The sequence below is a fragment of the Zootermopsis nevadensis genome, unplaced genomic scaffold (assembly GCF_977971745.1).
Source record: "Zootermopsis nevadensis isolate Lab colony 2312 unplaced genomic scaffold, Znev_1.0 Znev_ptg000030l, whole genome shotgun sequence".
Classification (NCBI taxonomy): Eukaryota; Metazoa; Arthropoda; class Insecta; order Blattodea; family Termopsidae; genus Zootermopsis; species Zootermopsis nevadensis.
Window position 1 is genome coordinate 19454938 of NW_028259162.1, and position 15525 is coordinate 19470462.

Sequence of the window (15525 nt, forward strand, 5' to 3'; positions counted from 1 at the left end):
AGTTGTTTCTGAATTATGGTCGAGGTGGGACAGGGTGGTATTGAATAATAATTAGCATTGTTACCGACTGAGCTATGGAAGTGGTTTCAACCATGGATTAATACTAACTATTATCGCCAGATCGTTCTCACAGTAGTTTCTCGACAAGTGCGGATAGTAAATTGTCACAGACCACAGGGCATGCCAACTTTTACCATTGAGTTACCGATGGGCATGTTGGTATTCGTGGTGTTTTGTCGCTAGGGGTATAGGAAAGTATCTAACTTAACCAGTTAACCTACAATTGATACACTATATGTTAAAAATACGTTCTTTACTGAAATGTGGGCTTATGTAAAATTTCTGGTATTATAAAATGTAGTGATAATTTAATTTTTATATATCTGAATGCATAGGGCAGCTTAGCGAATTACAGATAATTAAAGAGTTTGGGAGATTCAAATGGATAAGCAATAATAAGATTATATTAACATTGGCCCTAATAATGGCAGCTGTTAAAGGGCTACACAACATGACCGCAAATCCAGGTTCTCACGTTCAATCAGCCGTTTTGCTCACTTGTTTACCAACAAACTTTTTTAACAAGGAATTACCAACTTTAATTTTGAGGTCTCCTCAGGAGACATTAGGTATGCCCAGTTTAATGCAGGCAGAGCAACAGGTGCAACCAAATTTGGGTTATTCAGTAGTTCTTGGAAGTGAGAAGTATGAGTTGTTAGGATCATCTCCACAGGAAGGAAAGAAGATTGAACTAAGAGATGGCAACAAGTGTGGTGATGAGCAAAACACTGACCTTGTGTTGACTACAGGAAACATGCATTCCAAACAAAAGACATGCAGTGCTAGACCAGTGACCCATATTGAAATTATTAGACAGAAGCCCAGTGTGGTAAAAAAGAAGCATGGTGCATCCCGCCGTGTTACCGGTGCAAATCGAGTGGTACCATTGATTACAAGCATGTGGCAGAAACGAGAACTCAAAGGTATTGAACCATCTCTAGCAGCAGTGTACAAAACAATTCTGGATGATCCAGATACTGTTGATGAACACAAATGTGAAGCATGCCACAAGCAATTCTTGTCAGTCACACAGGTAGAAAACCACATTAAGGAGATGCATCCTCAGCAACATGTAGTGCTGGAACAGGTTTGTGAAAGTCTTGTTGCTGGTCAGATAGCTTATTTCAGAACATTTCTTGCAAAGCTCCACCCAGTTTAGCAAATACTTAGGAGATAATCTGTAAGGAATAAAGAATGGAACATTTTTAATATAATGAGCATGTAATTTAGCATTTTTAAATGATAATCAAACTTGTTGTAGGTTGCAAGGAGAATGATACATAGTATAACGCCTCTTCTGTTTTAATTCTATCATCTTCATGTTGTAAAACCAGTTATTAACAAGGAAAATAATCATGATACAATAATAGCATCTTGTGTGGAGAAAATGCTACTATAGAATTTAAGTTCAGTTAGTTAAAAAGTTTTTAAGAAATTGGGTGTGGACAGGATTCAGCTGGCTCAGAATAAAGCTCTGTGAACATGACACTGAATCATTTTATCCCATTAAAGGCAAGAAATCTCTTATGATCAGCTTCTCAGACTCTGTTATGGAAGTCATTTGTTATTAATTGTTGGTTTGCTTTATGGAGTTTGTTGGAAGTCATATAACAAGTGATGACTTGAAACAAGAACATGCCAAGTTTCTGTTGTAAATTTTAGTTTCTTTTCAGTGCTTTGTGTGTCGGAAGAAATACGTTTTCCAGTCCCAACTGAAGTGCCACCTGTCAGAAGTTCATAGAATTCAGTACCCAGAAATGATATGCAAAATATGTTTCATGGAATTCAACACAGTGATGGAACAGAAAGCACATGAGCGGAAACATGACAAAATCTATTCCTGCCAGCACTGCTGTGCCAAGTTTGCATCAGTGTATCTTTGTCAGAAACACTATGAGAAGCACCTGGTTGATATGAAGCCTTATCAGTGCTTGTCTTGTGGTAAGAGATTCCAGAACAGCATTTCACTGAGTATCCATCGCGTTCGGCACAAACATTCAAAATGTTTGATTTGTAATGCATTATTTGGAGAAGAACTGGAATTGTTGATGCATGTAAGGGCTCATGGAATCCAGGGCAAGCATCAGTTTTTAGCAGCAGTTGAGCAGTTAGACCAGGAAGAGACACAGCTTGAAGACATGATGAGCGTCTACTTAAAAACAAGCACAGAACATCATCCAACAGGCATGGATAAAGGTGAAGGAAATATCTAGATTTTCTCTTAGCTACCTCATCTCTCATGTCAGTATAAGGCACTGGAACTCTTTCAGAGGCTTAATACAGCTGTCAGGGATGTCTGTAATTATATTTTGTCTGGGAACTTATAATACAGTGTTAAAGATTGCCAGTATTGGCAGACATTTACACACAGGAAATAACAAGTAGATCTAGGATGTGAATTAGGCAGGGCACACAATGTTTACAGGGTGATAACTACATTCGTAATTTGAGTTACAAAATTTCATAGAAATCACGAAAGGGTAGTACCGAAACATATTTTCTTCTTCTATGGCTCTCCAGTCCATATTCGGTCCATGGCTTCCTCAATTCTCCTCTTCCATTCGGTCCTCTGTTAGGTCTGTCTGTCCGTGGCTTTGATTGAGGTTTCGAAACATCTTCCTTTTTACGGTGCAAGGTTGTTAGCCTTGCGACCAACCCGCAACCTGGAGGACCATGGTACCTGTCTTAGTCTGACGTCTCCCCCTCGACCAATCTGGCTAGGGAGGCCCTACCAGTAGCTCTTGGGGTCACTGAGGTACTCAAGCCCCACCACCTCGTCAAGGTGTAGGTACCATTAAGTGGGGACTGAAACATAGGTTAAGGACTTTTCTAGTTCATTGGGGGGCTTTTGTGTGATAGTCCCATAACAGCATGAAATTAGCAGTGTGCTGGCTGAGAATTGTCCCATTCCATTTTCAGGGGTCAGTGACTGTATGGAAGGTCTGCTATGTGCAGTCTCTCAGGCACTAGATGCTGGTACTCCAGAACCAGTGTCAGGCAAGAGAGGGGTGGAATGCAAGCTGTGTGGACTTGAGGTTCAGTCACCAAGGGAGCTGGTGGAGCATCGGCGTGACAACCATGTGCGTAGCTGCACATGTCTGGTCTGTGGTAAGAGAAGTCGTTCTGTCAGCCAGACATGGCGACACATAGCCACTCATGTTGACAAGGTGAAGTCCAATGAAATGGTGTGTCTCATCAACAAGACTGAACAACAGTGCCACATGTGTCACAAGATGTTCCCATCAAAAGGGAAGAAGAATTTCCATTTGGAACACGTGCACAAGGTTAGAAAGAACATATACATAAAGGTTGATATAGGTGACTTTTTTTTTTGTATCCAGTACACACCATTCAGCATGGTGTGCATTGGTGGTTAGCAGGATTCACGACCCATCAGTTTATGGGTTCGATCGGGACCACAACATTTAACGCTCCTGCTGTGACCCCCTTTTTGCAAGATGATGATGAAAGTGGAGTAATTGTTGGGATGCCATGGAGAAACTGGGGAAACAGCGGAGAAAAACTCCGTGATGCCTGGACCACGGCCTTGCCCAACACAAGTTGTAAATCTGAGCGCCGGGAATCGAACCCGGGACCCCAGTATTACAAGCCCAGCGTTCTAACCGCTAGACCACCGTGGCGGTTAGAGGTGACATTGCCATTTAAGAAGTGACCAAAAAGTTAGGGATTCCCAAGCCTTGCTTCTGTAAATCATTTGTGTAATTATTATGCATAAATACTAAGAAAGATACTTGTATCCATTTCCTACACATGGTTGCATATGTGCATGTTGAGAGATTATTACAATCTGTTGATACTTGAAACTTGGCATCCAGTATGGAGGCCAATTTACACACACACACACGCACATGGGGCAAAACGAAATTTGTGCACAAGCTCTCCATAGTGTGATTCCTTCTTAAAAAAAGTGTGGCTTCCAGAGGTATAATATCTGTACAAAATTTAATCGAAGTCCATATGGAGGTTCTCAAGTTCATGTGTGCAGATGGGTAGACGGACAGACAGATATGGTCAGCCTTGTATGAGGACAGTTATAAATGTAAGGAGGTTCACATACTCTACATCTAGGAGATTAAGTGAAGGATGAGATAAATGGTATGTGTGTGGGGAAGGAAACATATTCCTACACAGTATTTTCAGAGAAGTTGTCTTTTGTAATTATGGTGTTGAAACTTCGATTTCGTTAATACAGGAAACTTCTTAATCAGCTGAATAATTATCACCTGACCAAGGATGAAGTTGTTCTTTGTTAAACAGTTTTTTGGTTAATTGATTAATTATACAGTGAAGTGATTAGATAGTAATTCAGTCAGTATTAGTGATTCGTAAGTTCCAAACAAATTATCACACATAAATGTATAGTCCATTGTAGGAAACGTACATAAGACGCTGTACTGAAAGTTAGAATGGCCGACCGTCATAAAATCAGACCTGTTTCTGTCATAAATTTATTCTCTTGCAGATTGAGACCGTCCAGCGGCCGCACTGCTGTACAGTTTGTTCAAGAAAATTCCAGCATAAGACATCAAGGGACAGGTAACTGTAGGCCTCACAGCAAAACACTCGCTTGGTTCATGTGTATTTGAAATCCAATGAACTGTGTATAGTGTGTGGTTGGGTGGGCGGGCAAGGTGGCGAGTGGATAGGTGCACAGTTAGATGGACGGATAGTTAAGATTATGTGCATTCCACAGACCGTGGTTAATCAGAATGTGGAATTGGGCACTGTGCAAATGAACACTATAATCGAGTAATTGTAGAACAAGTTAGGAAATGTATGTACAGTAAAACCCCTCAAGTTGGACACCCCTTTATATTAGACACTTTTAATTGGAACCGGCAAATATCCTATAATTTTACATGTCCACAATACCCTATATTTTGGACACCCCTTTATCCTGGAACTTGAACACCCCTTTTGTTGTAAGTTGGACAGGTTCACGCACTTAGCTTCAATGCTTTTCAGGTAAACTTTTACAGTTATATATTTTGTTATTTTGAATTTCTGACTGATGAATGCCTCCTCTCTGGAGGATTATCTTATGGACACTGAACCCATCATTGGAATGCATTGCAAGTGTTTAACTATTCTTTTGCTGAACCCTTAACTGGACTACAGTATTGCAGAAGACACAGTAATAACTCCGTCAGTACTATGCTTGCATTTGAGTTCAGACTGTGTTAACAGAAATGGAATTTTTCTTTTTGCGATGGGGAAGTGAAAATTGGTGGAATTAACTTTAGAAAATGTTATTGAGGCTGGAGTGTAATGTGCAATGCATGGGAGTGGGCTTCAAAAGATTATTGTTAATACTATTGTCATTAATTCTTAATTCAAGTAAGCCTACAGTAGTTAGTGTATGTAAGTAAATAGATTATATTGTCATTAGACCACAGTCTGATTTTTCTCTTTTCCTCTATCTTGGACACCTCTGTAAGTTGGACACATTTTCATGGAACCCCGAGTGTCCAACTTAGAGAGGTTTTACTGTATAACGTAATTATCTTCCGTGTACCAGGATTTTACCTTTCCAAATGACAAAGTTTGCGATTCTCCGCTGTGGATTCCCAAGCCAGTCACATTTTTGGACAGAGATGCACATAGGTTCTTCGTGTAAAGTGCATGTTATTGTTGTCTCATTTTAACCAAAATTGGAATGAAGTTTACCAACGTTTCAGATGTTCTTTTTGCCTCTGTTATCATCACCCTGATGATGGAAGCAGCAAGGACCTTTTACTAAAATGTGGTGTAACTGTTCAGATTTTATTGTGAGAGGAAAGAAATTCACTGTGGCAGTCAATTTTACTTGTCTGTTCTAGACACATGATGCTGCATGGGAAGGACAAGAATGGCCTCAGGTGTGCAGTGTGCAACCAGGTGTTCCTGCGACCGAAGTTCCTGGTGAGGCACATCAAAGAGCATGAGTCCCACAATGAGTGCCACGTTTGTAATAAAACATTCTCTAAGCGCAGACAGCTCAAATTGCACCTCAGTGGCCACAATCACAGCATAAAGAAGAAGTGAGGCAGTTTCATAACTTGTTGTGATATGAAAATCTTCCAGCTTCTCATCTACTTATGTCACTAAAAACAAATGTTCGCAGGTTCAAATGCTCACTGTGCTCGGTGACCTGTCAGGGTATGGCAGGCCTGCGGGAACATCTGCGGATCCATACTGGTGAGCGTCCCTACAACTGCAGTCAGTGTGAAAGGAGCTTCAAACGCCTGCAGGTACCAAGTTGTATACTGCTGTTACTTCTTCTTCTTCTATGGATCTCCGGTCCGTATTTGGTCCGTGGCCTCCTCAATTCTCCTCTTCCATTTGGTCCTCTGTTAGGTCCATCTGTCCGAGGCTTTGATTGAGGTTTCGAAACATCTTCCTTTTTATGGTGCAAGGTTGTTAGCCTTGCGACCAACCCCCAACCTGGAGGACCATGGTACCTGTCTTAGTCTGACCTCTCCCCCTCGACCAATCTGGCTAGGGAGGCCCTACCAGTAGCTCGTGGGATCACTGAGGTACTCAAGCCCCACCACCACGATAAGGTGCAGGTACCATTAAGTGGGGACTGCTGTTACTATTATAGTACAGTAGAGTCCTGATTATCCATGTGTGGATTACTGATTTGCAGATTGTCTGTGCAATGTAATTTTACATAAATGCAGACGTGTGAACTAGGTTGTTGTCTTCTCTCTGTGTCTTTTTTTTTGGGGGGGTGATAATTTAGGAGGGTCTACAGAAGATGTGGTGAAACAATACCATATTTTCTCATTGCTGTACAGTCAGTATCAGTGGTGAGGTGGGGAGGTTTGTTCTAGTGGTCATGGTGAGGGAGAGAGTGTTTGGTATGGGCACACCTGAATATTAGCATCTTATAATCATTTTTGTTACATTGTCCTGTGCATCACGGTGAGACAGCTGAAAATTGTAAGAAATTTATATTGATAGTAAGACAAAAGCTCAAGCTACATGATAAATTTGAGAATGGAGAATTGGCACCAGAAGTAGCGAGAGGTTATGGGGTAGGGATACAGTTATCGCATCCATTAAATGATGCAGCTGGGCTGACCTTTTCAGAATTCTTGCTGATGAAGACCATATAATAGCAGTACGGAAAGAAATGATGATGTTGGATTCGATTGACCTGCACAGTGTATGTTGTGCAAGTCTTTCATAAATGCAGTATTGCTGGTTTGATCGTAGAAGAAACTTATTCTAGATCTAGAAGATGATTTTCAAGGTTTTCCTAGAAACATCATCGAGAAAATACGCTAATTTCAGAATAATGTGTTCCGTTTTAATATAACAACTTACTCTCTGGTTTATTTATTCATATGTGCAGGCCCTTAAGAAACACGTCAGGACCGTGCACTGTGGCCCCAGTGCAGTGAGTCATGCCTGCACCAGTTGTCCAGTGGTTTTCAATAACCGAGGTAACCTGCTGCGGCATTTCCTGCGCATTCACCGTGGACTGCGCCGCTTCATATGTGGGCTCTGTGGTGCTCGCTATGGGCAGAACCAAGACTTACGGAGGCATCTCAAGGCAAAGCACCAAGTGGACATGCCGGTCATTTCATGTGTGGACAAGAAAGCCATCAGCGAGGTAAAGTTGCTATATGGGATTTGAGGTTTTCATGGCAGTGAATCCAAAGATGGCTTTCTTCTGGGTTGTAGCACCATGTAGTCTGGTAGAAGTTTACCAACGTTTCAGAGGAACTTGCTGTCTCCATCATCAGGGTGATGAGTAAGCTGTGTGTGTGTGGAATTGGTTTGAGGTGTAGGAAACTGAAAGTCGAGACAGAACCTTGGCGTGACCAGTGGGGAGTGGAGTCAGAAATCAATAGGGAAGGGGGCATGCCATAGCCTGGTCATCAGGAGGGGTGAGGACATAAAAGAGAGAGAGGTCTGAGAAAGGGGCCCTTATAAGATTAGTGTGCTGAGTACACAATATTTTATTTTTGAAAATGGAATCATTTCAGTTAATATCCTTTTGATGTAGTCATTTCAGAAATCCATATTTAGAGATTGAATATTTTAATGCCAGCAAAAATTTAGTTAACCAGGTTAGGAATTTTACATTACTTTTTATTTGTGTGCTTAGAATGACGTACAATCTATCTTTATTGTTTGTGTTAGAATTTGTGTTATTTAATAAATTCTTATGTGGAATACAGTGTAAGAAATCCTGATACCATCTTTTGTAGCAGTTTAGTTTAGAAATTGTTAGGGTACGAATGAGAGATGAGGATTGCATAAGGCAGTCCCATTAGAAGTGCATGGCCAAGATCATTCTTCGAACAAGCCGAGGTTTATTGAGAGAGACCAAACGTTAGTCATAAACATGTTCAGGGGTGACTGATGGTGGCAGTTCACTTGTGAAGCAACATCATTTGGGAACTACATAATGATACAAATTAGTCTAGTGTAATTTTCACTGTAAAAATTTATGCAGTAATACTGATGTCCAAGTTACACTTTCAGGACTTTTCCATAGACTGTGTGGATGATAATGATGACAATTTAAACAATCTGTTTTCCAGATTTATGTCCTGCCACCTATCAGTAAGTTCCCTAAGTCACATCCACACGCAGAAAAGATAAACAGACTTGTGGCTGAGGAAAAGAGCAAGCTTGAAGATGTATGTGAGGTGCTGAGTAAGAGAGAATTGGCAACAAAAGAGGTTCCACGAGAGGATCTCCCAGCTCACAGAAAGTCAGATCAGATGAAACATTCAGCTGGCAAAGACAGTATATCTTCTGATGAGGCAAACCAGTTCATAAGTTCACAAGTTGGCAGTAGCACGGATGTAGTCTCTTCCAGAATGATGGATCACAAAGCTGTTAATATGCCCCAGCATCTTGAAAACTATTCGTGCAGTACTACAATAGAAATTGGAGGTGCAGAGATGCAGCAGCAAATACCAGAAATCATAGCTGAGAGTTTTGTTCCATTGGTTGGGGGTTTATCGTCCCAATTCAACAGCATCATGAACATGCAGACATGCAGCCAATGCCACAAAGTGTTGTGTGGAGAGACGCTAAGGAAGGATGGTTCAGACAGTGTAAAGATAATTTGCAAGAATTGCACGGATGACTGTGAAGCTCCAGAAAATGGCTCAACTGACAAGGTAGTAACCGTATATCGGTGCGGTGTCTGTTTCACGGACTTCTTTGAAAGGGATGTTCTGGCCGGACATATGGACGAAAAACACAAGGTGCCTCCTGAACCAACATCAGATACAGTCATGAAAACCTCTGCAGGGTTTTTATCAAACATGCATCCCATTATCACTAATCCTTCTGTGCCAAATGACATGGGGTTGCTCTGCCCGCCAATGAACCTGCTTCTACAAAATGTTGTTCTGCAGCCGAGACCAGCTGTTCAGACATTCAACAGTCAGAACATTCTGGTAAATGCTACCCCCATGCTCACTCTCCAGCCTTCAAATGTGCCAGCACTGCTGACATCTGCACCACAGACTTCTACATTTGTAGCCCCTGCAGAAGTGCTAGTTGACCCAGGAAAAGTCCTGCTACCAACTCCTGTTCCTAAAGTTGCTATACCAAAGCTGAACTCAATGAACAAAGCCAGCGATAATAACAAGATACTCTCGAAGGAGAGTGCAGTGGATAAGACTGAAGTCAAGATCTCAAACATGCAATCACCCGAGTGAGTTCATTTCTAATCATTGTTTACAAAATATACATGATATAAAATTTTCCTTGAGCAGATTTTATGAGCATTCCCTTTACAGACCTGCAGAGAAACATCAATTAGGGGCAGATTGCATCTGCAAACAGTGTGGGAAGAAGTTCCATAACAGTACAAGGCTGGAGCGGCATCTGAAGACACACGAGGGTACGTATAAGAAGACGATTTATGTGTACCATGTAAGTAGCTTTAATATTTGTGTTGGCCAAAATTAATTTGTGCGGTAAGATGGATACAATCCTCTGGAAACATATATACAGATAGATATTAACCCAAAATTCTATGTGCCCAGAACTTCATAACCTCCTTCATTTTACTGTCTTAAGAATGAATACAAGGTGACTTGTTTAAATCATGAAGTTCTTATCTTACAATCTTCCAGACTTCGTACATCTTATGCACTTCTAATTATGTTCTTCTGTCAGAGTAGGGGGTTGGGGACATTGTTATGTTACGCAGATGACTTGAGAACCTACTTTCTATGTAAGCACGTTTGTAAGCGACTGCTGTAAGGTGATAATAAATAGTGCTTAGTGTAGTGTAGATTGACAATAAAGGCAACTAAATAATGCTGTTTAACTACAGGCTTCCATTCAGTTTTTGGTTGTTTCCTCCGCATACTTAAAGACATCAACTTTTGGCAGGGGTTCGACCGTTTGGCTGTGCTGTCTGTGGTAAACTTTTTACGGAGAAACACAACCTCAAGGTACACATGCGCACACACACCGGAGAGCGCCCATACACATGCACAGAATGTGGAAAGCAGCTCAGGTATGCATAGTGGCTATGTCCGAGGTCTAACTAACTGTGATTACTAAAGCCTGCCACTGGCCCCACAGTGAGTTAGCCCCTTTTCACACTCAACTCATGAAGAGAAAGTACAATACTCTCCCATTTTAGCCATGAAGTTCGGTAACCAAAATGTTGGCATATCTTGTTTCTGTATTGCATGCTACATGTTACAGTATCAAGATTAAAAAAAAGAAAAGAAAAATTGATAACATGGACCTTTGACAGACTTCAGGTACTGGCTAAGCGTACTGCAGAGAGACTGTTCAGTACGCTACATAATTATCAATTTATAACTTCTGATAACTTTCCTGTCTATATATATATATATGGAAGCATTTAAATAAAGTTAGGTGTCATAATTTGTTTTGGTTCAAAACTGAGTCAGTTAATTTTAAAGGAAGCTGCCCTTCCAGAGACACTTTACAACTGCAGATGTTGAAAATTGTGGCACTTAATGTTTTAGGTACCAGAAAGATTTTGCAGATCACAAGAAAAAGCATCTTGGTATGAAGCCATTCGAGTGTACCGAGTGTGGCCAGAGATTTCTCCGACAGAGGGAGCTGATGCGGCACAAGATAACTCACACTGGAGAAAAGAAGTAAATTATATGTTTTGATGGTGGGAAAGCATGCATTCTGAAACCCTGTGACTGCACAAAATTTCCAGACCCTTCTTCAAGTAGCTCTAGTGTTATTTTCACCTCTGAAGTTCACCCAGCTGCCACAGTGGTGTCATCGATGTTAAGAAACTGGAAAATACATGGGCGAGGTCATCTCTAGCTGCACGATACTGATACCAGGTTCCATTAAATTCTGTCAGTTGGTTCAAAAGTTATTGGTGGGGGAACACGTGGACAGGGTGAGACCATAAACCTCTCTTTTAGGAGATAGAGCAAACTATAATGGGTTATAATAACAAGCCAAGGAAGAAATGTTCAGGTGTCAAAAAGGCGGAAAGAATGATTTTTTTAAAAAAAGTTAGTATACGTAGCAAACTAGGAGTATTACTAGAGAGTATGGTGATAATCATATTTCTAAAATTTTCAGGTTTATTACTGAATTATCTTCTTACATATAAGTTGAAACAATGTGTGTGTTTACATGTTTATTTGTATGTACACTTATAAATTGAGAAGAGATAAATTGATTTGCACCAAACTTGGCATGCTGATTCCTTGAGATCAGTAAGAGAACAGAAGATCAAAATTAAACAAAATTTTAAAAAAAAGAAAATGTCCTGAGTGTTATTCTCAATAAGGGCAGTTTTTGTACCTTGGACATTGAGCATGATAGAAAAAGATGAAACTTGTTTCTTTTGAAGAGAAGATTGAAACTGTCCTGAGTTTGATTGCCTACAAAAAGCTTTCAGGCAATAAAGATTGATGAGGAATGTAAACATTTGTTGAATTTTCCTGCAGTAATACTGTGGGTACTCTGCTGATTCTCGGTATCGCAGTCCGAGATGCGTACCTCTCTAGCTGTAATTTACTTTCTTGCAGCCAGAAGCTGCACATTCTTGTATCACTTTCCACAGGTACAAGTGCCCCATATGTGACAAGGCTTTCACCCGTTTAGACCAGCTGAAACTTGTGCATATGCGCCAGCACGACACTGCACCGGGACCTTCCCCCTTTGTTTGCTTGACGTGCCATAAGAGTTTCAAAGTTAAGGGCAAGCTGGAACAGCATCAGATCCTACACTCAGGTACTACATCAGATTAGAAAGGAAACTGTGCACAGCATGCGACTTCTTTTCTCATGAATTAATGTAATTTTGATTCTTGCTGGACTTGGATTATTTGAGTACGCTGCGTTATCCGTTGCGGCTATCGTCGTATATGTACAGAAAAAAATTTCTTTGCATGTAGTTTGTGCTTGTGCTTCCTCAGCTGCTCCCATCAGTTACTTATATCTTTTCTTTATTGTATTACGCGCGGTCTGAGGCGTGGGCCTTGTGCTTGGTCTCTGGGACCGTGGGTTCGAATCCCACTCAAGCCATGGATGTTTGTCCCGCGTTTTTCTGTGTTGTGCTGTCCTGTGTACAGGTAGAGGCCGTGTGACGGGCCGATCCCTCGTCCTACGAGTCTCACCGAATGTCCATAGATCAAGCCAACTGAAAAAGTGGGGGACCCGTAAAAGGGTACCGGAAAATGTAGAAACATTGTTAAACCGGAAAAAGAAGAATAATTATTATATTACTTGCAACATATTTCCATGTTAATTGTATGAATTAAATTACTTTAATAATTATGAAATGCATGGCTAAATTATTTTCTAAGTTTCCCAATTGTGCTTTTTCAAAGGTTTTTAATATTGCTAAATGTCTTTTATTGACATGACAAGGATCAGCCATTTATGTGATCTGTTGGCAGTGATAATAAACGAATATTCCAATAAAAGGCTTTGCTTTTTCCTCCCCCAAGGACACACATGGGGACAGGTTAGCTAAGGACAAACACAGCTTGTATTTATTAAGTATACAGAGTTAAATATCGATCAGGAAACCACCTGTAATAATGGTTTTCCCAAGTCCATCGAGGTTAATGCCAGGATGGCTGTCTCTTTAAAATGCCTTTTATCCCACCTTGTGTGGTCAGCGTCTTAGACATCCCGTGAAGCAATCTGAATACACGCACATTGTGAAGTACTGTGATGAAAAAGCTTTAAGGTATCAACTCAATGTGTGAAATGGATTCGAGACGCAGTGCAAGTGGTAGAAATGAGAAATTCGTATAAAATTTTAACTAGAAATCCTGAAAGGAAGAAACAATTTGGGAAACCTAGATGTAGATGGAAGAATAATAAGGAAACAGAGTTTGATTTTGTGGATAGCATTCATTTGGCACTCGACGGTGACCAGTGATAAACTCTTGTGAACATTGTAATAAGCCTTCAGGCTCCATAAAATTCAGAAAATTTCTTGACTAGCAAAGTGACTACCGGGTTCTCAAGAGAAACTTTGTTCCAAGTAGTTACCAACTGTATAAGACACAAGAGAGAAGATAAATGTACAGAATTGATGTAACTATATATGAAGGAACTTTTCAGTTTACCAAATACTCTTTAGCATAGTTAGGATTGCAAATCTTATCAATCGTGTGTCGCTGCTTAGACACGATCCAGCAGACCATGTCTGGCCGTGTCACACTAGAATGCAGCTGTTCCATTAAACCCAATAGTTAACATCCAGCCAGCAGCCCTTTAGTCTGAGGGCTTAAATCCCATATACCCGTACCATAAAGGTTCGGTAAAGGAAGTTAAGCAAGATTTAACGATGTATCTTGGATGGAAGGAACAAACAATTTATACAGAATTTTGTAAAGTAAAAATTAAAAGAGGTGTCAACACAATTTTAAAGATAATACTACAGCCTAAGGAAATACGTTTCAATAAAATTGAAGTTGGTCCGCTTGTTTTTGGCAGTGAATCTTTTTCTTTTAATGCCTGAGATTTGGTTTGTTCATTTATAAAGCTCATATATTCTCTTATCAATGTCAGTTTTAAAAAAATGACGTATGCAATTAATTGTGTTTTTCTTCAGGCCAGAAGAACCACCACTGTCCAATCTGTGATAAAACTTTTGCTCTAGACGCATATTTGAAATCTCATCTTAAGACGCACAAGAAGCAAGATGGCTACATCCAATGCGCCAAGTGTCCTCGGAGATTTGCTTCTGAACAGACACTGCAGGTAATTCAACATGTCAGCTGACGTCAATTTTCTACTAGTACGTAACTAACTCTGTACGTTCAACACTCCTATTCAACAATCTCCATTTTATAAGTCTTTGGCGCCTCGTGGGCAGTTATCCAGCCACAGACGTTTACTAAAAGTTCCAGACCTGACCCTCATACCAGATTTGGCTGAATCTTATGCAGACCTCTAACCTCCACCCATGAATAATTACTAGCGACCTATTTCTCTTTGAAATTCTTGTATGCACATCACATTTTCTCGTAGTGTGCTCCAATATTTTATGATTTAATGTTCATTTCTCGTGTCACAAAAGCCCAGCATTTCACGCCCAATGCCAGTCGGTTCTGTTTATTGTTTCACCAAAATATATTTTGTCATTTGCCTTTGCGTCTTTATCTTTGCTAACTATCCTGACCAGAAAGCAAGTAAAATGAATGTTGTGAAGGGAATAACAGAAATATCAAGGTGGCTTCCCAACTGTACTAGGTTCATGACGAGAAGTTTCATGCGAGACTACAGAGAATTACAAAGCAGTCGAAAGAAGGAAACAAAAATAAGCCGAAGAAACTGAGTATACTCCCAGACACAACTCTGCTAGAACCAGAAATAGACATCACAGACATGGAGGAAATGGATGGAATCAACCTGATGGAGGAGGAAGATGTCATCCTTGCTGACGATAACTGCGACACTGTCATCTACCTGCAGATGGTGCCAGGCCTAGACCTGCCTCTTAACAGTGATACCTCAGACTAATTTCACGTGGTCTGTCTTGTTACAGAGTTAATAAACGCAAAGCTGTCGCATTTTCTCAGAATAGCGGCATGCTGAAAACTTGTTTTCTGCTGTTGCTCATTTCCTTCCTTGCCTGTCGTAATAGAACCCAAAAATAAACACCACTTATAGCAAACCCAATCCAGAGCCCCTCCAATCCATGGAAATTTAGATAATTGTTGAATATCAATTAGTTGTAGAATTTATTGAGTGTGTTTGGTCATGGGGTGCAATTAAGGGGTGATTCCAGAGAGAGAAAAAATATTTCAGGTCGTCATCCAACAATCCATATTTCATTTCACATGAAACAGCAAAACCGATAGAAAAAGTACATGTCACTCCCTTACGTCCTTCGTGTTCGGTCACTACAAGAGTATATAAATATTCGTATTCTCTCTCCTGCATGGCTGGTCATCATATATGTACATTTTTCATGAAAATCAAAAACTGATTGGAACATAAATACTCTTCAGCA

The 15525-nt window shown here is 40.4% G+C and overlaps 1 protein-coding gene across 1 annotated transcript; it reads left to right on the forward strand.

Moving 5' to 3' along the window:
* The first annotated feature begins 202 nt into the window (after positions 1 to 202).
* On the forward strand, positions 203 to 15114 carry LOC110832495 (uncharacterized). Its single transcript, XM_022069566.2, has 14 exons — positions 203 to 1147; positions 1734 to 2256; positions 2980 to 3344; positions 4544 to 4617; positions 5901 to 6101; positions 6185 to 6311; positions 7421 to 7681; positions 8619 to 9748; positions 9834 to 9937; positions 10435 to 10561; positions 11046 to 11180; positions 12116 to 12285; positions 14122 to 14270; positions 14763 to 15114. Exons 1-14 carry the CDS (start codon positions 485 to 487, stop codon positions 15030 to 15032), a joined length of 4299 nt encoding a protein of 1432 aa, XP_021925258.1. The 5' UTR covers positions 203 to 484; the 3' UTR covers positions 15033 to 15114.
* The last annotated feature ends 411 nt before the right edge of the window (positions 15115 to 15525 follow it).

Bases quoted from the DNA above. Each gene is read 5' to 3' on its own strand.
- LOC110832495 (XM_022069566.2), top strand. From the start codon at position 485: ATGGCAGCTGTTAAAGGGCTACACAACATGACCGCAAATCCAGGTTCT. The intron at 4,618-5,900 runs GTAACTGTAGGC...TGTCTGTTCTAG, and splicing joins CATAAGACATCAAGGGACAG to ACACATGATGCTGCATGGGA. The intron at 7,682-8,618 runs GTAAAGTTGCTA...TCTGTTTTCCAG, and splicing joins ACAAGAAAGCCATCAGCGAG to ATTTATGTCCTGCCACCTAT.